Source organism: Caloenas nicobarica, chromosome 17 (genome assembly GCF_036013445.1).
Source record: "Caloenas nicobarica isolate bCalNic1 chromosome 17, bCalNic1.hap1, whole genome shotgun sequence".
Taxonomy (NCBI): domain Eukaryota; kingdom Metazoa; phylum Chordata; class Aves; order Columbiformes; family Columbidae; genus Caloenas; species Caloenas nicobarica.
This window is the reverse complement of record NC_088261.1, coordinates 5,402,083-5,426,705: the sequence shown is the minus strand read 5'-3', so window position 1 is coordinate 5,426,705 and position 24,623 is coordinate 5,402,083. Positions and strand designations below refer to the sequence as shown.

At 44.7% G+C, this 24,623-nt stretch overlaps 1 protein-coding gene across 1 annotated transcript in view; it reads left to right on the top strand.

Annotated features, from left to right (window-relative positions):
* LRRC75A (leucine rich repeat containing 75A) overlaps positions 1–12,068 on the top strand; it is a 67,879-nt gene extending 55,811 nt beyond the window's left edge. Inside the window, exon 4 of the mRNA XM_065647111.1 lies at positions 9,860–12,068. Coding sequence (XP_065503183.1) covers positions 9,860–10,445 — 586 coding nt within the window. The 3' untranslated portion in view covers positions 10,446–12,068. The remainder of the gene's footprint in view (positions 1–9,859) is intronic.
* Positions 12,069–24,623: the final 12,555 nt, after the last annotated feature.

Here is a 24,623-nt window from a genome sequence, read left to right as displayed (position 1 = left end):
TGTATCCTGTTATTCCTCATCTGATGAAAGCTGAGGTTACAATGGTCGCTCTGTTCTGCTGTGCTGAGTAGGACCCATTATTTTCTGTGCATGTTAATGTGAAGCAGATTGCAACTCCCAGCGCTGGGAGGGCTTGAGGCAGCAGTCACATACCGGTCAAGTCTCATTAGCTTAATCTTTCCTAATGCCCAGGGGTCTCGTCCCTCCATATCGCGTGCCCCTGCAGGGATGCAGGACGGTGACAGTGCAAGGGCTTTGTCATAGAATCACAGAATGGTTTGGGTTGGAAGGGACCTTCAAAGCTCATCTGGTTCAAAAACCTGCTGTCTGCAACGTGTCTGCGGTCAGGCTGAAACAGAAGCAGGTGGTTTCCCTTTGATCCACCTACAAGAGCATCAGGACCCATGTCGGGATTCAGACTCTCTCTTTGGACACCGGAGGTGTTGGGACAGCAGCAGGAAGGACAGAGGTTTGACTTGAAATGGAAGATATGCAAGGATGTGGGAGGGCGTGGGGAAAATGGGGGGTGATATCAGCTCCTGGCCCTGGAGAAAACGTCTTCCCAGACATGACAAGGGACAAGCAGGGACCCTGGGAGCCGGGCTGGCGGCCGCGTCTCGTGCTCTGGCTCTCATCAGAGCAGCACAGGCGATGGAGGACCTCTGCCTGCCTAAACTCTTCCAAATGTGATCTGGGCTCCAATAAAATAAACAGTTTAGGGAAAGTGAAGCCCCAGGCACACACTTTGGCAGCTGATCCCTCCCTAATTGCAGGAGGAGCAGTTGGGAGAGGGGTTTTGTTTTTCTTCTTTGGGTTGGTTTCTGATGAGAAAACTGGGCTGGAGGATCAGAGTTGAAGCTTCTCTCCCCTCAGCACCCCCTCCAGCAAAGTTCTGTTTGCTTCCCCTCTCTATTAATGCAATTAAACTGATTTCGAAGGACAGGAAACACAAATAGACTCCAGAAAGTGTGAACCTCAGTTCTTCAGTGAAAGCCTGTTCACTCTCATATGTGCGGTTCTCTGCAGACTTTTCCTGGTTTTCGGTGGCTGTTGTTTGGCAGCACCAGGGGCAGGTTCAAGAGCTGATGCCTCTCAAACCACTTCTGATTGCTTGTGTTTCACAAACCCCAAAACTCCCCAGCCCCTGGAAAGGGATGGCGATAATTAACAACAGACCCTTTCATCTGCAAATAGACAAGATGCATCAAAACTCATTTATTTTTCTCTAAAATTTGTGGCGCGGGGGACAGAGAAGGAGCCGCCACACTCTCCCACCCCACACTGGGGGTCACATCCAGCCAGCTTGTGGGGTCATTCCTTGCAATGATAAGACCAAGTGGTAACAAAACCAAGGGGAGAGACTGAAATGAAGGATTTCGAGCAACCACCCATCCCGGTTTTGCAGAAGGGGCCTTGCCGTGCTCCATCCATCCCCACGGGCCTCCCATCCCACACATCTTGCCCCCAACTCTCAGCCTCCCTGTCCCTTTCCTTCTTTCTCCTCTTCCTTGGAACTCTTCTAAATGTCTGGGCAGCAAATAGTATGTTTTTATGAGTGATTCCTCTTCCTATGGCCTCTTTCTCTTGGACACTGAGGACTACAACCCAATTCAAAGACCGTTTTTTCTAGTCAAACCAGAGCACATCAGCTTCTTCTCTCTGTAGCGGGGAGTTGCTCAAGTAAATCAAATAGTTACTTGGATATTTTTAACATCCTCAATCATAAAAGTCCCTCTCCAAGACTCTTTTCAGCCTTTATTTTTTTTCCTGTGTTAGAATTTAAAGAAAATGTTGTTTATTTTAATTGCAAAGTATTGTTTGTTATAATGCAAACTCGAACAATTTCTTATTCTGGTCCAGTTCTCTTCCAGGAGGTCATTTACAGAAGCAACAAGCCCAACATGTTGTTGTCTTTTAAATTCTTGATTGTTTTTCTGTTGACACTTGTGCAAATTGCCTTTTCTGCAAATGCATGTTATTAATGGAGCATCAGCTGCAGTTTCTTATTACACTGGAGGAGAGTCGTCTGGAAATATTCCAGCACAGTTTTTCTACAGGAAAATGCAGGTTTCTTGAGAGGAAAATGTATCATAGGAAGGAGTATATAAATACATTTCATTTTGGGGAGGATGGGGAAAGAAAAATGGAGTACTTCCAACAGCAGGATATTTACATTTTTTTGCAATAAGTTAGAGTTATAATTATGGCAAACCATTTTAATGGATCCCAAATGCTTATATTTAAAATTTTGTTTAGCAGAAAATTAAAAACAAGTTGGGAAAAAGTCCCTTTTCTTGTAACACAAATGGTGGTTCTCATGCAGAGCAAAAGACCATTGCTTCACTAAATATTTGAATCCAGCCTCCTCGGCCCTGGCCCATGATGAGGAGCTGGCTGTGCAGCATGCAAATGAGAGCAGTTCTTCTGCTTAATTATCCCGACTGGAGATATTTATCAGGTTGCTTCTTCGCATAACCGTGCTTCATTTTCCAAGAAGCTTGTTGCTTTTAAAGGTTTAATTGGGTCCTTTTACTAAATACCACAGAGATGCTGTGAAATTATGACACAGCAGTAATCTCGCAGCTGTAGGATGTTGAAAGCTGCGGGGAAGAGCAGTTTGCTGGTGGAGCTTGGTTGTGGAAGAAATGGGTGTTATTTTGATCTATCCCAGACGTTTTATTTGGTTTAACCTTACCACTGGACCTTCTTTAGGGGGTGACCATCGTAGGGCCCCATCAGTGGCTGTAGATCACCAAATATCCATCGAGTGCAGCCGCTTCTCCAGCAGCAGTTGGACTCGGATGGACTTTTCCTTGAACTCCCGGCGAATGGATCTGTGATTTCCACTTGGCCAAAGTGAGCAGGTCAAGTTTATGTGGTTTGGACTGAAAACCAAAAGAGACTGCACTTTTTTTTTTTTTTTTCCCCCTTTTAAATTTATTTCAATAACTTGTTCAGTGTATTTGGTTCCTTCTTGTATGCAGATATTTTTCTTTTTGGTTTCCAAAATCAACACATTCTTCACACTTCCCGCAGCCCGACAGTCCTTGCCGGCAGCTTTTCCCTGAGCTGCCTGACCTTCTGTCCCCTCAGTTTCCCTTCTGCTCTGTGCTAGCACAAGATCGAAGCATATCAGCCTTAGAAAGGGATTAAATGTCGCATTGCCAAAATGTTTAATGGAAAGAAAAATTTTGTCCTTTCACTTCCTCAGAAAGGTGCTCTGGGCTAGACTTAGGGGCGTTTTGGGAGACGTTAAAAAAAATTAATCCTCTCAGCCCTAAAAAGACTATCCTCTGTTTATTCTGTTCTCTTCTTCCGTGCTGTTTCTCCCCAAAGAGATGCTGCACCCAAAATACCAGATTCCTTCCCCCGCGTGCACTTTATTTTGAATATTAGGATGCATTTAGAGCCGGATCTGGGTCTTCGAAGTCTGAGCGCATCTGTCCAAAGCCACCATCAGCTCTCAGGTCACTCAGCCCGTGTGACATACCCAGCAGTAGAGCCGTGAGTAGGACACCCGATGACACGGTGACATCTCATCCCTTCACCACACCAGGGACAGGACAGCGTCCCATCCCCTGCAAGGTGGGAATCCATCTGCAAGGTACAATTTGTGGGCTGTCCCCCTCTTGCTCTGGGGTGACGTTCTGGATTTAGGCCCCAAGGGCTGGGTGGCAGTGCTCTCTAGTGGCTGGCTCTTCAGCAAACCGGTTGAGATGAAGGAATCGAGGCTGGTGGAAAGGGTCAACAAAAAAAAAATATCACTTTTTCTTGTTTGTCTCACGAGTTTTCAGAATTTAATACGTGTCCATGGAGACATTACACAGGCATGGAGTAATTTAGTAAAGAAATGTAAATCAAAGATGCTTGACTTGATCTTATCATGATGGGAAGGATTTATTGAGCGAGATCTTTCTGACGCCTTCAGTCCTTCCACTATCACACTGTGGTCAAAGCTGCGAGACCCATATCAGGGGGATGTTCTGGGGTGCACAGAAATTACCCTTCCCATCAAATACCCCATGCACTCCCCAAGCTTCGTGCCTGGAATAGGGGAGGAACAGGCTTGTGGAGCTTGGTGTGGAGCCAAAGAAAATTCAGTGGGATTTGGAGAGGAAAGGCGTGTAAACAAAGAGCTATTCCTGGAGCAGCCCGTGCGCTTGGGCACGCAGAGGAGGGATTGCTGTGAGCATCGCGCACACAGCGACCAGCAAAAAAAGAAAAAATAAAATGAAATTTAGCATTCCCTCCAGGTGCGCCCTTAACAAGATGGTTTTAAAAAAATGCTATACTGGATTGGAGAAACAGCCCAGTGCGTGGTCTTGCAATGGCAATAGGCGATCCTGTGTAGGGCTGTTGGGTCATTCCCACAAAGCTTTCCCTGCAGCCACAATTATTTTATAAATGGCCATAATAAGGTTAATTTTGATGTCACACATCAGGGCCAAAATGAGGAGCAAAGCCCCCAGCTGATGAGCTCCAGGCTAAGCGATCTGCCCTCCAGAACCCCCAAAATCCAGGTGGCACTCGCTTGGATTTTGATAGTGGGGAAGGACATTAACACCAGGGATGTTGAGACTTTCTGACTTGAAAACTGCAAACCTCAGCAAAACTGGGAAGGCTCCTGGAACAAGAGCCCAAAATAACTAATCCCCGCTGTACTTTCCCTTTTAACAGTAAAGACATATAGATTTCTTATATGCTCATTGATATGCTCTAAAGGGTCTTTAAAGTTACATATTTATAGATTTAAAAGTCCTCTGTCACTTGAATCTCTCTAAGGAGAGGAGTGAAATATTTCCAAGCTGTTTATTTGTAAAGGCGGTGGAAAATAGAGGCTTTAAACCATGCTGTTAGTAAACCTCTAAACCTTCTGTGGTAGTAAACAATGAGCTAAACCAGCTAATGATTAATCACAACAGTACAAACACGTGCTGAAGTGTTGAGGAATAAAGCTTAAGAATGCAGTAAAAGGTGAGCAGGAGCTGTGGTGGTCCAATGTCTTCAAATTTTGGAGAATTTGGCAACTCCGGTACTGAGCTGGGCTCTGTCTACATTAGTTTTGGATTTCATCTTTCATGTTTTGATGAGTGTTGGGGTTTTTTTTTAAAAAAAAAACCACAACAAACAAACAAAGGAAAAAAATTCAACCAGGCAGCACCACAAACGTGTTAAAAGGATTTTTTTTTTTTTTTTTAACTTAACTTGGGAAATACAGCCCTTTCCTTGCTGCTGGCATAAGTAGAAGCATTTTTGCCCTGGGACTATAATGTCTCTCCCCAGTTTAAATAAGGAGCAGCTGCAAAACACACAGACACATGTATGTGTATTTTTATACCCTTTTATGTCTCTCTGGGTCCCACGGCCGTTCAGCAACAGGCTGCTCACACAGGATCAAACCATCCTCGCCTTGTCCAGACTCCTGGCAATGAAGCAAAAAGGTATTGGTGAATTATAGAATTTCTACACTTACATTCTGGGACATAGACCCAGGCTTTTTTTTTTTTCCCCCAAACCCTAACATGACTTTTGATGTTATCAGCCAAGCAATGTGGTGTCCGCTTTGGACCTCCCACAAAGCCCTTGATCTCAGTGACATCCTGTGGCTGGAGCCAGGGGGTTAATCTGAGCTCTGCTCCACACTCCTGCCTTTTATCCACTGGGAGTTTCATTTTTTTCAGCATCAGTGGGTGTCCCTGAGCTCAGGCTTTAAGAGCAAGATAAAGAGCCGTCTATTCTCATCTTCTCTGTTTTATGCATCCTTATTATAATCTATACATCATATGTATAATAATATATTATATATTATTATATACACCTCAGTCACATTCCTCATGTAAGCTAAATAATTATATTTTCTTGGCTCTGCTCCTCCTTTGAGGCTGAGGGAGCTTAAGCCTTTTGTCGATGTTATTACTAACAGAGTACATGCATTTGTTTCTATTCCTTCCCTCCATTTCCAAACTATCTATTCCAGACTATCATCATTTGAAGCAGTAGGGACTCTGAAAAAGCTATTTAATAATTTTAATAATAATTTTAATAAATTTAATAACCTTTGATAGTAGCAGTAGTTCAGGACACGTCTTTTATCTCAAGACTTTATTTCTGATGACGCACTATGTTCAATGATTTTTCGATGATGTTTTTCATAAAGAGTTTTCTCACCAGTGGTATCATATACATTTCATACTGTAGTTTTTCACTCTGTGAGGCTGCCTGTTCTTCATTTTCCTGAGCTATTCCTTTGCTCTCCAAGGAAGAGGCTCAATAGCCCATTTACACTTCATTACATGACACAGCATCTCATGTCCTGATTTGTGCAGTGCTTTAGAGAAATGTCATTAATTTAAACCGAGAAGAAATCCCTTTCTTTTAATTCTCTTTGATCTAAACATCAATATTCTTGTTCGTGTGAACACTTTCTGATCTGATCCATACTAAACGCAAAATAGCTTTCCGTTCAGCACAAGTCTGTATAAACCAGCGTCCTGTCAAGGCATTATCGGGGTTTAGTGCATGGTTGTATAGGCAATCTGATCATTATATTGGTCAAAACCATATACTGTTTCCAGCTGAGAAAAAAAAAAAAAAAAAAAAAAAAATCTGTGTCTTCCTCTATGGAATATCCTCATAATGTGAGGATGAAACCAAGTGGGTGTAACTGATCCTCCACTAAAGCTCGGAGGGATTTGTTTCATGGTAAGATCTTCCTACAGAGATTTGGGGCCACTCTGTGGCAAACTTTATGGCAGGGATAAAAGTTTTTACAGCTGTTTGTTAACATAATATTGTCCTCCTTTCCATGAGATGCTTCAGAATATCTACAGAACTAGTTTTATTAAATTGTGTTTGGGGTTGGTTGGTTTGTTTCCCGAGGGACAGATTGAGCAGAGGCTGCGGCAGAACAGCCCGGCACAAACACAGGCTGCTCTGACCCGCTGCTTCGGGAGATTTCCTCTGCCTTTGATAGAAACCACACATCTTCAGGGTGAAAAGGCTATTTGTGCAAGATAATCAATCCGTTTCAGTAGGTATCAGCTAAATCCCTCTCAAGGGGAGAAAGATAGAGCTCTAGTGAGAAATTCTCTTTTGCTTGCTGGCAGAAATTGTATGCATGCTCCAAGGGAAGAAAAAAACAAATGTGAAGCAATATTGAATGCAGCTCAAAACAAAAAAAGAGCTGCCCTGAAGTTACCCCCATTCCCCCTTTGTTATCCTCTTGGCTTTGTTGACTTAAAGCCACGCCAGAAGTCCCACAAGAAGTTCCGTGAAGGTGGGGACAGCATCGCTGCTTGCAGGGGATTTCCACGCTGGATAAAACAAAGCTCAGCCCCTGAATGCTTATTTTAGCCATACTATTAAATGATTGTCACTTATTCACGGGGATACTGTGTGCTTTATTTGACAGCATACCAGCTTTGGGCTCCCAGACAGCAAAACAAGAGTAATTTAGAGTGTTTTGGGGATTTTTTTGAGTTTAGGTGTGAAGACCTTGATACCAAGACATCGCCCTGGCCCCAGCCTCAATAGACCTCACTCACTGCGGCTGCTTCCAAAAAAATGATGCAGCAGCACATATGGCAGAGAAGTAGCTGCCAACATACGAACATCAATTTGTTTTTAATAATAAATATACTATTTCATTGGTTTCTTTCCCAGTATTGCCAAAAAATTGCCAGTAGAGAGAATCACCTCACATGAACATCGTTCTGCCCACAGACCGGTTAAGTGAGACCTTGTAAAGGGATAAGTATAGATCTTGCTAAATGACTGCGGAGGTGTGTGTTTGAGGTTTCAGCTCACCCAGCAAACCGCAAACTGTCACCAGCAGAAGTGCCACTGCAGCAGTGAAATGGGTCCCCAAGGCTCAGGAGAGCTCAGTGAGAGTCCAGATGTGTTGAGCACCAGGATATTACTGACATACCCACTGGAGCTTGGCTCCAAATCATTTAATAATAATAGTTTTTTCACTGTATGAGCTGTCTTGCTATAAGAGAAAAACCTCAACCCTCCTATATTAAACAAGGGAAAAAAATGAGTAGTTTTGTAACTTTTTTTAAAAGCCCTTTTGTTCTCCTGTTACTGGGTACGCTTGAGGACTGATCCCCCACCTAGGTAAGTTATTTCTACCACAGCTTCCAGAGCTGTTTGCTCCTAGAAATTCTGAGCTATTTTCTGATGTTAAATAAGCTTTAAGGCTGACCTAACACTATGAAACTGAGAGCCCAACCCTGTGTGTGAATGATGCTTAGATTCACCCGGCAATTTTGATTTGAAACGCATCCCTGTGGAAGAGCAGCTCAGGATCTTATGTAAGGCAATGGGGATTTGCATCAACCTAAGTGACGATGATTTTGGAAACTACCCCCCTCCATGCATTTTTTTTTTCGGTTGATTTCCATAGGAACTGCGGAATTTCGCTCCTCCTTGGCTTGCAGGTCTTCAGTACATTAAGCAGCCACAGCAAACTCCTCGTACTCCAGTGGTGAACATAAGTATCAATCAGCCAACAAAAAAATGCTTTGGTGGTTATAAATACCCTTAATTTCCTTCCACCTTGCCTCTATTCTAAGTTACTCCCCAAAGACTAGTGGGGACCTCACAAAGCCTTGCAAGATTTTCTGTCTATGTACATTATTTATGAATTGAAGTTCAAGCACAATTCACCGCTCTCCAGCTTCTGCAGCTCCTCAGGGGTAAAGCCCGATGCTCAACCAGCTCGTGCTTGAGGACCAGCCATAAAACATCTTACCGTGCCCTGCAGGACAGATTTCAAGCACGGTGCGTTGGCACCAGAGCACCTGTGCAGCGAAAGTGGTGGGCATTGCTCGGCGGCTCAGAAAAGCCAGCGTTAGTGGTGGTTTGCATTTTCAGCTAGAAAAACCATCAGGTGCTGGGCAGAACCGTTCCCTGGCTCGGGCTGTAATGAAAGGCAAAAGCATTTCCACAGCTGGCTGCTTTGGCGTGAGGCTGACGCGTGTGCCGCCGTGGCAGATGAGACGTGAGCTCACCAAGCTGACACAGGCGATTAGCATGCACCAGGCTCCTTCCCTCTCCTAATTCACTCAGAATAATTCATTAGCAAAAAGTCCTCAGCAGCGCTAGTCTGCCAACAGGTCCTGATCGTCAGTGTGTTCTTTGATTCGCTGTAGAAGAAAAATTGACCTGTGAAACTCCAGTCTAGCTCGTGCTAATGAGTCTCTGTTGGGCCATTGAGAGAATTAATTTATTTATCTACGGATGTTTCCGTAGTGCTCATCTGCTCGGCAGCTAGACTGAAGAGACATAATAGGTCTAACCCACTGGAAATACTAGAGCAAATCACCTAACCCTGGAGGTGTCTATTCTGCATTTGCTGTCTTAGGCTAAAGTTGTTCTGGTGCAGGTCCTCAGTTTCCCACCAGCACAGCCGAGAGGACAAACACGCATTCTGCTCAAAGAGCTTCGTAATCAGCAGCATGAGAAGGGTTACCCCAGCAATTCCTGCCCATCTAAGCAAGGGCTTCCTCACCCTTTTTTGCACCTTTAAAAGCAGCAAGAGTGCCTCTTTATCCTAGGGTTTTGCAGCAGCTGTGGAAAAGAAATCCACGCTCTTTCTGAATTATGGGGTTTTTTTTAATATGCTTTTCTTGTTTCTGACCATCTTCTGTCAATAATCAGCCTTGAAATGTCTGTCTGCCCCTCAACTACACACACTCCTGGCCTCTACAGAAGACATGGTTACCCCCAGCTGACCATCTTACCTAAATATCTCATGTTCCTGTCCCCTCCAAGAGCAGCCAGGGAGCCTAAAGTGATGCCACCAAGCAGAGACGTCCCCCCACATTAATGTCCCTCTGCTTTTCTTTCCCTGCAGCTTGAAAGCTGTCTTGATGGGGAAGCCTCAGGACAACACAGTGGACTTGTCGGGCATCCCGCTGACGCTGAAAGACTTGGACCGTGTCACGTCCTACCTCCAGCACAGCTCGGAGCACATCGACACGGTGGAGCTGTGCTTCACGGAGCTGACGGACGACATGCTGCTGCAACTGCTGCCGGCGCTCTGCGTGCTGCCCCACCTCACCACCCTCTCCCTCAACGGCAACCGGCTCACCAAAGCCATCCTACGGGACCTCACCGAAACCCTCAAGGACCCCAAGAAGTTCCCCAGCGTCACCTGGATTGACCTTGGCAACAACGTGGACATCTTCTCCTTGCCGCAGCCCTTCTTGGTCAGTCTGAAGAGACGATGCCCAAAGCAAGGCAACTTGCCAACCATTCTGGAGTTCGGGGAGGGGCAGGTAAGTGATCTGGAGAGCCAAGATGGCCTGGCCGAGAGCCAGGAGGACCTGCGAGCTGGACCGTGCAAGGCTGACAACACAGGCTCACAGCCGACGGACAGACTAGTCGAGGCTGGGGAGCTCCCCAACTCGGAGCGAGGTGCCGTGACGCCGCAGACATGATGTCCAGCTCCGTGGCCATTGGGTGGGCACGTTGAGCAAGGATGACTTAAAACCGAGACCTGAGCGTCAGAGGTCTCAGCGAAGGGTTAATTCACACGGTGGGATGCCTGGGGATCTGGACTTCTGCCTTCCTCCTGTACGATGAATGTCAACTGTTTCATAGAACACATAAAGGTGATGGCATTGAATACTTGTATTTTATGAGAGCTGGCCAGGTATTTTTAAACATTGGTGATGTGCTATGCTTTTTCACCTCCCAAAAATGCATCTCCAAGGTGATGTAACATGAGGCCCTGAGAAAAAGCACAAAAGGGGAGATGAAGGTGCCCAGACTTTGCAGGGAAGGGCTCCCCATCCTTAGCGCTGGATCTAGCCAGACCCCGGCTGCTCTCTCACACACGATGGACAGGCAGCAGTCACCCCAAAGCAGACTGCGCCGAGAGAAACCTTAAATCCTCTCCAATCCTGACTTCAGGAGTTGCTGATGAATAGCAGCCTATCTGCAGAGGTACAACAAAAGTCTGATCACACGCTAACCAGGGGTGTTTCTCTTAATATTGTGAGCCAGCCCAAAGGGAGAGCTTTGATTTCCTGGTGCGGAGCTAAATCCCAGCCCGCCGTGTGTCTGGACACAGCTCTTCCCCTCCAGCCTTATCAAAATTGGGCCGGCGCTTGCACATGTCCAGTATTTATTCAGATGTAAAATCCAGTTTACCACCAGCCATGCTGCTGTAGTAACTCCAGAGCTTTCTATGCGGTACCTCGAACCAGCAACACTGAGAGTGTTTGGTCCATTTTGGGGAGCGATCTGCAAAATCTGGAGCCGGGGCTCAGCTCAGGTTCATTGCTGTTGCTGACAAAGGAGACCACAATACTGGAGGTTTATAAAAGACAAAAATAATCCCGGGGTTCATCCCTGTATCACTGCCACTGAGAGCTGGGCGGACACAGCCAGCTGGAGATTTAAAGGCTGTTGGGTCACTTGGTAGTGGCCGTCGACCCCAGACCAGAAGTGCTTTGTTTCTAAGACGTTGGTTTGATTTTATTTTTGATGGAAAATGGATAATCCCAGAGCAGCAGCGCTGGAACATGCACTTTGGCTTTTGAACCAGAATTTCATTTGATCCTAAACCTGGGGGGATGTCAGGAAAGTGTGAAAAAACTTCCCCTCCCTTGCTTCAAAGGACCAAACACGACTCCCTTTTCTCTCTGTTCAGAGCCCTTCCCCTGACCAGCTTTACAGCATCGTTTTCCTGGCTCGCAGCAGTGACCCTCTGGCTTTGCTTGTTCTGGGTGCAGACACAGTCAGATTTTTCAGTCGTCTCTTTGGCTCTGTTCGTTTAACATCACTGCACCAGGAAGCTTTTTCCAGAGGGTCTTCATACTGCCGATGGTTGTTTCTCCTCCATATGCAAGTAGGTAACTTAGAAGAAATTCTGCTACTCGTTTTAATACATTTGGCAACATTCAGTATGATTTGCATGTATCCAACCCTTTTTCCCTTTTTTTTTTTTTTTTAATGCTAACTCAACAGGCATGAAAAAAATCTTTGCAGTGAATAAACTGTTCTGTTTGAAATAAAAGAGCTATCCATAATCAAAATAAATGACAATGTTTAATAAAGACCCAGCGTTGAATTTTTCATCTGTACAGACTGAATGCCCAGCTGGCAGCCCAGAGCAAAAAAAAACCTGTGCTGAGCACTACAGGTCTGGGTTCTCCAGGGCGCTTAGTAGAAAAGGTCGTTGTAGCTGGCTGGAGAAATAAACAGCCCAGTTTATGGGCTGGATTCTGCAGGGTGAGCACAAGGTGGACACAGAAGCATCATAAAAGCATCTGTTAAATTGAAGATGTTGCCAGTGTGCAAAACTAATGTGGGAGAAAGCAATAGTGAGAACAGCACACTGCTCCACGGGGTGTTTCTCTCCAGTGATAACAGTCTCAGTACACCGAGGGAAACAGCTTTTGTTTTGCAGCAAGAACCGTTTATATGACATTTGTTCCAGCACCAAGCCATGGCAGGGGCTGGCACAGGGCACGGCAGCTGGTGGGAGCAGGTTCGTCCTGACTCACAGGAGACCTTCCCTGCAGCACTTGGGGACTATTTCCACCATTACTACAACTTTAGAATGCACCTTTATAAGAGGTATAAATTCAGATGTGATACACAAGCTTTGCTCATATAGAAAGGCTGATGTGCAGCATGTAGAGCCCATGCTTACACCCAGGGCAGGCAATGAGACACGTGCAGCAAATCCACCATCGCTACTTCGTCCGCCGCATGCACACATTGTCCTGCTGAGCCAGGAGTACATCCCTACGGAGATTTGTTAACTCAACCTACACGGATTTCATCAAGAACAAGATTTCTCCTTGCAAAAAGAAAAAGAATCTCCAGCAATTTCTTCTCTGAGGTCAGGCACTGGTTTGCTCAGTACCTCAAACACCAGGCCCCCCTCCTTCTTATGCACAACTCAGGAGCCCCTGTCTGTTTAAACTGTTTAAATCACAAGCTCCTTGCTGCAAGACTGCAGCAGAACATTGAAAGAAGAAATTTGTAGAGACAAAGAAAATAAATGGAAACCGAAACCGATTTTGCAACTTAGATACCACTATAAGAAGCGCTCATCATCTGCACAGGAGCCAGCCGTCCCAGACCTCAGCATCCACCTGGACCCCCCTGGTTTGGCCACGCGAATGCACAACCAGAGGCGCTCTGCGTCTAGAGCGCTGCATCACTCGTGCTTTGCACCCTCAACTCCCTCGCCGACACAAACCACTCAGGAGGTTGCTCCTGCCACATTTCCCCGCCAGCCGAGCTTCTACCTGCTGTGAAACACGTCAATCGGCCAGGAGGTATTTTGCATCCATCAGGCTCTTTCTGCAAGGGGCAACCAGCAGCTCAGCTTGCAGCTGCAGATGGCTCAGCACAAGGCTCTGTGCCCAGCGCTGCTGTGTCCAGCCAGGATTTAGTCCTTCTGAGAAAGCAAAATAACTAGAAAGGGCCTTTTGTTGATATATTTGTGTGCGCTGAAGCATGCACCAAATTACTGACTTCCATAGGAAAAGAAAAATACCGCAGCTCTAGCAGAGACAGTTACTCAGTTACAACAAGAGGGCTTTAGCTACTCAGTCTCTTCCTCGCAGTGTGGATTAGGTCAGTTAGCCATTTATTCCACTTCAGGACGATAACGATCCTGGGGGCTCAGTAAAGAGTGTTGGTTTTTGGGTTTTGTTTTTTTAAACAAAAGAAGCGTGAGATTGCTTCCCTTCCCAGCCCATCAGCATCAAAACAAGCTTGGAGCTCTCTCTACATATAATGGATGTTCCCTGTGCTACACTGTGCTACTTGTTCTGGTCAGAAGCTCTTAAATGGCCCTAGAAGCAGCATTTGAGTACTGAAAACCACTGCTGTTACAATATTAAAGTTGATTGAGGTCATTTGTTGTCAAAGTGGGGAGGAAATGGCCACCATAACATTAAAAGTCCATAAAACATCCAAGCCCAGTTTGGTTAGTTATCTCGACCAGCATCACACAGCTCTGCCCGTGCAGGAAAGAAACTAGTCTGTGGGGGAAGATTTATGCCTTCAGCAACAAAAATGTAATTGGAAATCATTCTGCATAGACTAAAGAGCCCAAACTAAGGGGAATCAAAACAGTAGGTGAGGAATTAGAGAGGCACGAAAGAGCTGATGCCACACACTCCGGAGGGCTCGTTCCAGCTGGGTTCTCTCAGAAAAGTTTGCCCAAGCCCTGTTTGGGTTTTGAAGGCGATTATTCATTTAAAATGAGGGTTACATTCCTGGAGGGGTTGCGACGGAGGGCTGGTGATGGTCACCCCGGGCAAGGAGAGCAAAGACCCGCAGAAGGCACTGCTGAGGACATGAAGCTCAACCCCACTTTGGCCAAAAGCAGCGCTTGCTGCTTGCCCGTCCTTGGGAGAGCAGCAGGCTGCAAACATCTACCAAAACTGCCCTGGAGGAGACGCAAAAAAGTGACCCGAGGGACTAAGGGGGACACTGGGGGAGCAGCAGCAGCTGAGCCGGGGAACGGGCAGCTCCCGGCAATGAAACCACAGCGGGTTGTCGCACTGTGACCGACTTTGCGCTCAGGTACAAAAGTTTCAGCGCTTTCCTATGGTTCAGCGCCCCTCGGTTCAGCAGCGGGAAAGGAGGAGGCTCCTGAGCTCGTACAGGGACCGCTCGCGTCCTCAGAAACGCAAAGACTCCCATGTTCCATTAACCGGGAGCACGCTGCCGGTAGCTGCTATTGCCAAGGAAACCGATTGACCTTATTAGCTGTATTCATGTATCGATGCTTACGAGGAAGGGAAAAGACAACTAACCTAACCTCCCCAGTGTAACGTACCTGCGTGAGCAACGGATTTAATCTCTTCCCGATCCCTTTGGCATGCAGATCACACAGTGATCCTGCTCTTCCTTCACTCCAGGGGCAGTTGAGTTTTTATCTGCCTGGGGGCCGCATTCCAAACTATACACAGCAAGGGGAGACAATCTTTCCAGTTATATTAAATGCCTTTAGCGTTACATTCTGAAGGACAAACAGGAAAGCAAATCCATCACTCACAGCCCTTCGGCAGCCTCCAGCCACGCGAGTCTCACCGCTTCATACAGGTGGTCCCCACCTTCACGAAATATCCTCGAATGCTCAAGAGCCGTAAGCTTTGAGCCCAGTGTTCTTTATTCAGAGGAAAAAACTGAATATACCAGGTACACAAGAGGGTGTCTGGGCAGAGCAGGCAAACAGTTTCGTCTGCACTTGCTAAAGGACAGATTTTCCTGCTGTAGCTTCCCCTCTGCCTCAGCAAAACCCAGCTTGAAGTGTATTTATTTTCATTCCTTCCCAAGCTGTAAGAAAGAAACAGATATTTGTAGGGCTGCAGTGCAGGGAGGATTTCCCAGGTGCTCCCTGGGAACGCACAGCACTGCAGGGGAGGACTGAAATAGTAATTAAACTGGAGGGGGTGATGGGTACAGGCTGGTTTTTTTCTTTCATCTGTATTTTGCAGCCCCTGGTTTGTAAAGAAGCAGGTTCATAGGAAACGGCTGTTTATGGGCAATGGGTGAATGAAAAATAATCACAACTGCTGCAAAAGAAGGTGGGTTTTCAATGCGAAAACCATGTTTTTCAAACGAGAAAAAGCTGACGCAGCTGAAAGCCCAGAGAGCAGCAGGTTTGCCGACTTCTGTCATTGCTACAAATATTTATTGGAAAACGCAGTGCTTGGGGAGCGTGAAGAGTGATTCTGCGGGAATTCCTCCACTTGCCATGGCAGATGTCTACTGATCGCCCTCCTCAGCAGCCGCGGCTGCTCCTGGGTGCAGAAACAACCGAGGCCTTGAAATCAGGAGCGCACGGAGCAGAGCTACATCAAAACCCCAAGGGAAATCTCGGTATCCAAAATTTCGGAACACTGGGCTGGCATTTTCCTGAACAGACAGGTCCAGAGGAGAGCCACCAACCCTACAGGCACCCCAGGGCCTCTCCTTCCAAAATCATGAGTCAGGCCACACACAAAATCAGGCCTTTTCCACCTAGAACATAACAGCTGGGGAGTCTTTTGAGGGCTGAGAGCCAGGCCGTAACAAAACCTACGTGAATACCCTGGTTATTGTGAGCAAAATAAACTCTTGCAAGAATGCTGCAGCTGGTTAAATGGAGAAGAAACCAGCAGGAGCGAAGGAAGATGTTTGCAGGATGCAGTTTTCCCCAGGAGAAGGTTGCAATAAAGGACACAAGAAGGGAGAAGGGTGAGAACCAGGAAAATCTCACCTACGACATCAGCTATTTAAAAAAAAAAAAAAAAATCTGCATAAAATCCCAGGAGGAGGTTAGGCTAAAACTTTCAGCTGCTCCCATGCCACCTGAAGCCTAATATCTTTTCCCCTTTCTAATAGAATAAAAAGTCCTGGCCAGGGGAATCTTTTGCATTATTTATTGGCAGCTCATGCTGGTGTGTTTAACACTGGCCCCGGAGACAGAAAACAGTCTGTTCAAGCTCAGCTGATAGGGGAAAATGTATATAGCAGCATCTGGAAAAGTAACTAAGTATTATCCCTCAAGGACTACCTGTTTTACATACAAAACACTGAGCAAGCACAGTTAGAAACCAGAGGGGCTTTAGCTCTTGCTGATCGAGGAGCTAAACTGAAATTACATTGCAGTTCGGATGTTTGCAATTCTTGTTAGAATCGTTTTCCTCAGTGGAGCGATAAGACCGATGCTGAAATATTTTGGGGCCCAGGAAAAAAGTGCCAGATGCCAAGTGGCGCTTGGCCGGAGGAGTGGGCCAGTGGATCAGGCCACCTTCCCCTTCCAGCCCGTCAATTATTTCCCACATTTCGGCGAGCAAATATTCCACCCAATTCTGAAATAGCCCTTCTGCTACAACCACAATATTATTAATAAAATCTGATGTATCCTGTTGTTTTGATGCTTATGGCTACGAAACAGGCCTCGGCAGGTGCTGCACCAACGCGGCGGCCCACGCAGCGTCCTTCCACCGTCCACTCCAACCCAACCGCCCGCAGAGGCTCCCAACTTCTTTCAGTAAGATGGATCTGAAGACCAGTTTTCCTAAACTGCCAGGATTAATATTGGCGTTGGAAACACCCCGCAGATTTCGCTGTAAAATCTGTGTGCTCTGCACTGGTGATCATGACGAGGGAAAGCCCGCAAGGTTCGCTCAGCAGCTCTCGGCCTCCGAGTGTTAAGTTGGCAAGTCGGCCTTCAGAGGTCACAGCTAAATTGAGTAAATTTCATTGATTGCGCCACTAATTGCCTGCCCACCAGAAAGCTGCTGCACGATGGACGACCAGTTAATTTACAACAGATCACACATAGGAAGGTTTATCACAGAGAAAAGCAGCAGCAACTGTAAGAGATGTTGCAACTGTGAGATGGTGAGGTGGTTGAGCTTATAACCAAACTCACCGAGCTCCTTTTTCAGACATTGCAATAACAAATGCCTCCAAGCAACGTTGTAAAAGAATGGCAAAAAAAAAAAAAAAAAAAAAGAGAGCGCTGTACATCCAAAATATGTGATTTATATTGAGCCGAAGGCTTCCTGGAAATAAAACATGGATATTAGCTTATTTCTCTGAGCAGCAATAATCACTAAGCTGGTGAGGAAAGAAAGTATTCGATCTACTTTTCTTGCGCATTACTATTAACAAAGGTTAGAGCAGAATTTGTTCACGGGACGAACTGCTAATTGGAAGGGACAGGAGGAGCCCTGGATCTCCAGCTGGCACCAGGACAGGTATTCAGGAATACAGTGCCAACTTTTTGCATGAAAACTGCATACGTCCCTGACTCGGTTACTCCTGATTGATGGGGAAATCGGAGAGGCTTTGTTTATAGCCCTTTCTGGCAGTTTTGGACTTGCGTTTTCTCTCTTTTCTGTAAACATGCAGAGGAGACAGCTGCTTTTTTTACCTTTGGCTTAGTTTATGGTTTTACATAAAATTGAAGACCTGATTTAATAGCATCAGAAGAGAGGCAATCTGCTCATTGGCACCTTTAATTATATGTGCAGATTTCTAAATTCATTCCCCATTTCATTTCTGCCTCCTAATAGCTTATCGATTCCATGACTTCTGTGCCATCTTTCATTATTATTTGCTATTTTATGAATTCAATCTGAGGAGAAAAACTTGTAGAGCCCGGCAAAAGTTACTGCAAAAAAAATCACTCCATTGTTCAGCCAGGAGGAAGAAAGAACCAAAAAAAAAAAACCCTAAACAACACACCACACACAAAGCAGCAGAACAGCTTACAGCATTACCAGCTGTATTTCAGTACAGATGAGTTCTAGAGAGCAGCTCACAACCTCAGCTCACGTCAGCCGCACGTCAAGCCCAGGCAGTAACCTGGGGGCACGGAAAGGTGTTTGCAATGCACTAAATGAACCAAGTTCCAGCGTCACTGGGAGAAAACGCTGCTTCCCATCTGAGAGGTAGTTAAACTCGGTCTTCTGCGCATCCCTCGCTGTTGAAACCGTCCTCGTTCTAGCTCATTAACCTGAGTGGATATTGCTTCTTTAAGCGATAATACTAATTATGAAGCGGTAAAGGCAAGAGAGATTTTCCCCACACGCAGCTACACAGCACATACGCACAACAGAACTGCAGTTTTAATTTAAGTGGTGCTTTTCATATGAACTACATACTGCAGAGTGATCCTAGCAGCTCAGGTTTGCACATCAGCAAAATTACCCACTGGATGGGCAAAGTCTGCTCCAACTCCACGAGCGCCACGCAAGCCTCATTTAAAAGTCAGCCGCACACAAATTCGACATGGATCACGTGAAAGGGAATAAAATGGCACGTTCTGATGATAAAGGCCAAGCAATTGGTAATACCTGATAAGAAATAAACTCTAGACCAGGGCATTTCTGAAGCAATGCCATGTACTCACAGTTAAACATCAACTGTGCTGTACAACTCTTGCATATTTAAGTGTCTAGAGGCCTCTATTATCTTGTCCTTATTTTAATGTGTGTTCCTCCAAATCATCCATTTTATTTCCCATTCCCTCTGAGCCCACCAAAACTTCTTCTGAAGGAACAGACACTAACGGCCTCCTCTTGAAACCCCTCTGTGCACCAGGATCAGTATTTCCCCACGACCACTAATTATATTTCCTTCTCCCTCCTTAATTTCTAAGAAAATGTGAAGGGTGTGATTAGACACCAGCTTCTCTGGGAAATAATAATTTTTCTTACCTGTTTTAATTTCATCTCCTAAGGGGTGTAGGTACCACCTCTCCTTCCTCTTGCAGCCACAACCTTCTGCCTGCTAGTCTACAACTTCAAAGGCTTTTTGCTTAATCGTCAGTTAGAAACGCAGCTTTCCCTCCTCACCTGCCTCCAAAACCACCCAGCACTGCCCAGAAGTTTGCAGTTTCATCCTCAAAGCTTGCCACTCTGCAAGCAGCAGGAGAAATTAGGTAAGCGTAGCATTATTTTTAAGAAGCACTGGATTCTGCTAAGGGAAGAAATAATTTTTTTAAAAATGAAAGAAAACCACACGCAACAAAAAAAGCCCCGGCAATCCTTACGTTGAGCTACCAAGAAGAACATTAAATGAGGTTGGGTGTTTACAATGAAATGGAGGTAAGCAGCCTCACCTGGGGCCACAATGAGTGCCAGCTGTTTAATCAATAAGGGTCGGCAAATGTCCCGACCTCAAGCTCAGCCCCAGTCTGCGAGCAGCCTCCAGGCTTTTAATGGGATTATTCAGGCTCTATCTTTGTTCACCACAGATTCGGCCGCCCCTTCTCGCTTTTTAAGAGGCGATCAGATTTTCAGGGGCTCTTGGGGCCAGAGCAGGGGCAGCGATCGGACCAGAGCTGTCCCTTCATCTGTGTGACCGGCTCCAGGTATCACATCAGTTCTTCAAACAATTTTGGTGTCCTTGCTGTCACTTTGCTCCTGCTCTCCTCCCCGAAACCTTATTTTTCCTCAGCTTTAGCCTCTGAGTTGCTAATATGCTGCCAATTGACATAGTGTTGCTGTCATCTCCAAAGACTTTTTTGAAGCTTAAAAGCTGTAGCTTTGAAATGCTTTCTCCTTGATGTGGTCTCCGATTTTGGATTACCAAACAGCCTGGCGCTGACACAAAAGCCTTTTATTGCCTCCTGCAGACACCGAGCATCTTCCTCCCCCAGTACAGAAGCCTTACGGGCTGGTTTAGAGAAGACTGGATACATATTAAATCAAATTCAAAGTGCACGTACCTTGGTACAGCGTCTTCCCATTATCTTCGGAAATCACAGTGCATTTCAAAGCTCCAAGTTCACTCCTTGCTTTGAAACAATTCTCATCATCTTCACAGCAGGTATCCTGCGTATTTCACATCCCGAGGAGCGTTCGGCCCAAAGGTTTTAGTATTTACTGCTACAGCTGAAGGTAGTAAGTATCTGATATGACACAGTTAAGTGAAATTGTTTTATCCAACAACTGACCAAATTGGCCTTCCCTGTTCTCACCCACCCCAGCCAGGCTCTGATCTCCAGTTTCATGTGTAACGAGGAGGTAATTTGGCTTCCCCAGAATGCTGGCGGACCAATTCGAGATTATCCAATGGAGGCACAAGAGATGTACAGCATTATACTGGGCACTTCATCTGCCGTCGTTGTGGGCCACATTAAACACCGGCGCATATTCGTAGAACCGAACACCAGTATTGCATCTGCTGTCAGGCAAGGGCTCTGACAACACAATGACTATAGGAAGTGTTCTATACCACTAGTATCTTGACTCAGGTATTAATTAATAAATTTTAAGCTGTTCAGGAAAATCTATTATCTGGATGATAAGCTTAGACTTAGCTAGGAAGTTTGTCTCTGAATGTGCTATCAAAGCTCAGACCTATTCCACAGTTCTGTTGATAACGGCACCCAATAAAACCTCACAGCCAACACTAACAAGTCATCAAATGCAGTTAGCATCCATACAGAATATGAGAAAAATAAAGACAACCAAACCTGAAGAAACTATTCTACAGGATCTAGAAAAGCACAAGCAAGGAAGTAATTCAAAAAATCTAGAAAATAAATTCAGACGATAAAAAAACCCCAAGTACAGCCTACCAGAAAGCCATAGGCAGAATTAGGAATATGGATCAGTATTTCATTTGTTTAGAGTTCATGTTGCAGCTATGCTATGCAATTATTTTGCCACAAACCACTACAAATAAAACCCCCATTATTAAAAATATGACAATCAACTTGCAAAAACTAACAGGAGTCTAACAAGAGAAAAAAAAAAAGGAACGTACAGGAAAGGTCTTAGTTATTGGAGATGAAACTTTTAACATTTCAAGTTGATTAAAACAGAAGGGATTTCAAATTCAGTCTCCATCATACAAATTATTTTCTCCTTTGTATGTTGTTCAGGTGTTACAGCTCCGCAGGTGCTGGGCTGGGAAGTGTTTATTGACTTCAGCTGAACTGGAGCTCAGCACCCACCACCAAGGAGACCCAGCCAGGCTCCCACATCTTGAGCCTGCACACATTGGAGTAAAAGGCTATAAAAAGCAAGTAATTCTTCATGTAGTATTTTTATTTTTACCAAAGAAAACTAGATTTTTACCTCCTTTGGCTCCTCATCACGCTTCATTCACGCACTCTTGAGTCACTGCTGGCTGTTTAGATCAGAAACACTTTGGGGCTGGGACATTGATGGGTCAAAATGGGTTTGCACAGCGGCAAAGAAAACAGGTTCAGCCGTTGTTTGTCCTACACTAAGAAACATTATTAACAGCCAATTAAAGAGTGATATTTTCACTGTGTGGAGGATTCTCTGCATGTTAATGAAAGCTGCAAATCTTATTAGACAACCGGGAAGGAACCAGCAGTAAAACATGTTTCTCAAAACAAGCATCTTCCAAGGATTTAAAATCTCTTTCTGCATAATAAATGCTCTGAACTTGATCACTGCACCATCTTGTGGGCTTGAGTGTCAGGAAGTAAAACAGGGCAAATGTTGTTCTCCCTCTTCCTGAATTAGAGAGCACAAAATGCTTACTGTTTTTAAAACATGTCCTTCTTGCATGCTCTAAATCAAATTCCACCTGTTAAATTCTTACCATTTTGAACAGTATTAGGATCGGTTCACAGCTAAAATTGATTTCAAGCAAAAAACTCAGACACTAAATTACACAAACTGACAAAAGAAGGCGCATGCTTGTCCTACCAGACCAGTAAATGTGTTGACCTTGTCCTTCTTTAGAGGAACACATGAAATGTGATAAAGCTTTGGCAGCACGAAGTCAATCAGGTGCTATGAACGTTGCTGCCCCAAGCCCCGGGTGAGCTGAGAAAAGCCACCCAGCCCCCGGCTCTTCTGAGCCTTCACTCTTTGCTCAGAGCAGCTCCGGTGCTGCCTGTAGCATCTGAGAAATTATAACAGATAAAGCATTTGCTAATGTGGCAGTTGGAAGAAAACAAACCCATAAATCTTCCTTGCACAACACTAATATAATTTTAGCTGTTCCTTGCTAGAAAACAGCAACTCAACTTTGACAGCGCCTTGTTTCTCTTGTACTGATTTGAAATGAGGGAGAGTTGAAAAATGGATTGTTCTTCCATCTGCCTGCAAGAGAAAAGAGGTGAAGTTGCACAACTTAGGACCTATTTAATAAAATGTGCGGTATATCCCTTCCCACCTTCCCATTAAGTGGATACAGCCACTGAAAACTGACCCAGCTGAAAGCAGCTCCCAAGTCAAGAACACATCTTCATTTAATACCTGCGATATAGTAATCATAGTAATCATAGTAATTTATGGGTTTGCTTGGGTGATTATTTTAATGCTGATGTAGCTATGATTGCTTTAAAATACTTATCAAGAAATAATAATAACCAGCATTTATATGAAATGTGCTTGTGATTTACAAAAAGGGAACAGAGTACTCGCAAGGCACGTTCACGTCCCTCCTCCCGATGACACCAGCCACAGCGCACTCGCTTTCCTGTCCTGCATTGTTTTCACGCAACTTTGGAAACAAGAAGTGGTGAAACCAACTGGACACATGCAACAAAACCATTTGCACAACGTCCATTCAAATTCATTCTACCTCAAACACGACGAAGTCCCCGCACAGACTCCAGGTCACCGTCCCTCAGGTCAGCAGTCACAACATGGATTTTGTGGATGATACATAATCACCGCGTTTTCCCTCGCAAATGAATTACTACGTGACATCGCCATCTCCCATTGCTAAAAACTACCGCTCAACCATTCTTAGCTTCACGGCATGATTTTTTTTTTCTTCCTGCTTTAATCCTTTCATCTATTTTAGATTTATCTGTGGTTGTTGGCTGTTGTTAAGTGCCAGGGACTCCTGCCAACTCTTCTCTTTAAACGTTTAGAAAATCCAAAATAAATGCATTTTAAATTCAGGATTTTTTTTCTGTTGCTTATTCCCCAACACTGCAAAGTTGATGTGCTCCCGAAGTAACCAAACCAGAATATTATTCCCCCTCCCCACAAGCGCTGTAAGATTATATATACTCCCATGTAAGATCACAGTAATATATTTAGGACACCTATTTTGTTCAAAAGGCACAATATTTTAATAGGAATAACACTTTTCCATTCATTCATTGTAGCAAAACCCAGCATGTTAGAGGATCCCTGCTGAGAAACTTTGTTTTTGATGAAAACAATAAACAAGTAATACGAAAATGAAACTCATGAATAATTAACTGTGATACCACCAACTTGTAACCTCAGTAAACCCAGATAAACTGTTTCCTGTTTACACAAGTATTCCCAGATCAATTCTTCCCTATTTTAACGAGATAATTCTGATACACACTAGAAAGAACAATTACAAACCCAAGTTGCAGCAAACCTCTCTTGAGCAAATTAAATGGCACATTAAACAGTCAAGCAAAAATTTGTTTCCGTTTCCTGAGGACGTATGGCTACACTTACCTGCAGTGTCATTAGTAGTGTACAAATTCTCATTTAAAAAACCAAAGTGGATTCCTTGTGCTCTTTCTGAAACCTTTAAAACCATTTTCATTTCCAATGCGTATCATATCAACTAAGAAACGTCTTCTGTCAACAGGTTCTAGGACATAAGCTTTTAAAATCAGGTGAAAATTGCAAGTGTGTAATGAAATAAAACAACAGCATGTAACTCTACTTTATAATTTTAATCAACATTGGAACAACCTGTTCTTCATACTGCCCAAATGCATTTGGATAAAAAAGAAACAAATTAGTTCCAAACAAGTTTTGCATGCCCCATTACCCAGGTTGAATGTTTATATTAAACCCTGTATGTATTACAGTGATGTTCCTAGGAAAAATCCAGATTAATTTACTTATTTAATTATAGTACCAGGCACTCTCTGTTTTTGGCATTTCTCTCAAAAATGCTAAACCTGCTCTTCTGAGATTGAAGTACATAACTGACTTTTCAACGAGAAACCTCCGTGAAATCCCACGTTTCATACAATTTACACCCTGAACACAGATGCACGTACCAGTTTCTCAGCCATCAGACATCTCATGGCTCAGCGGTGCTGTTAGAGGGACAGGGACGCTGCCCCATGACACCAGATGGGCAGCAACAAGACGTTAACATCTTTTTCAGGTAATCGAGTCAGGAGGTAAAACAGTCAAAAAAAGATTCCAGTC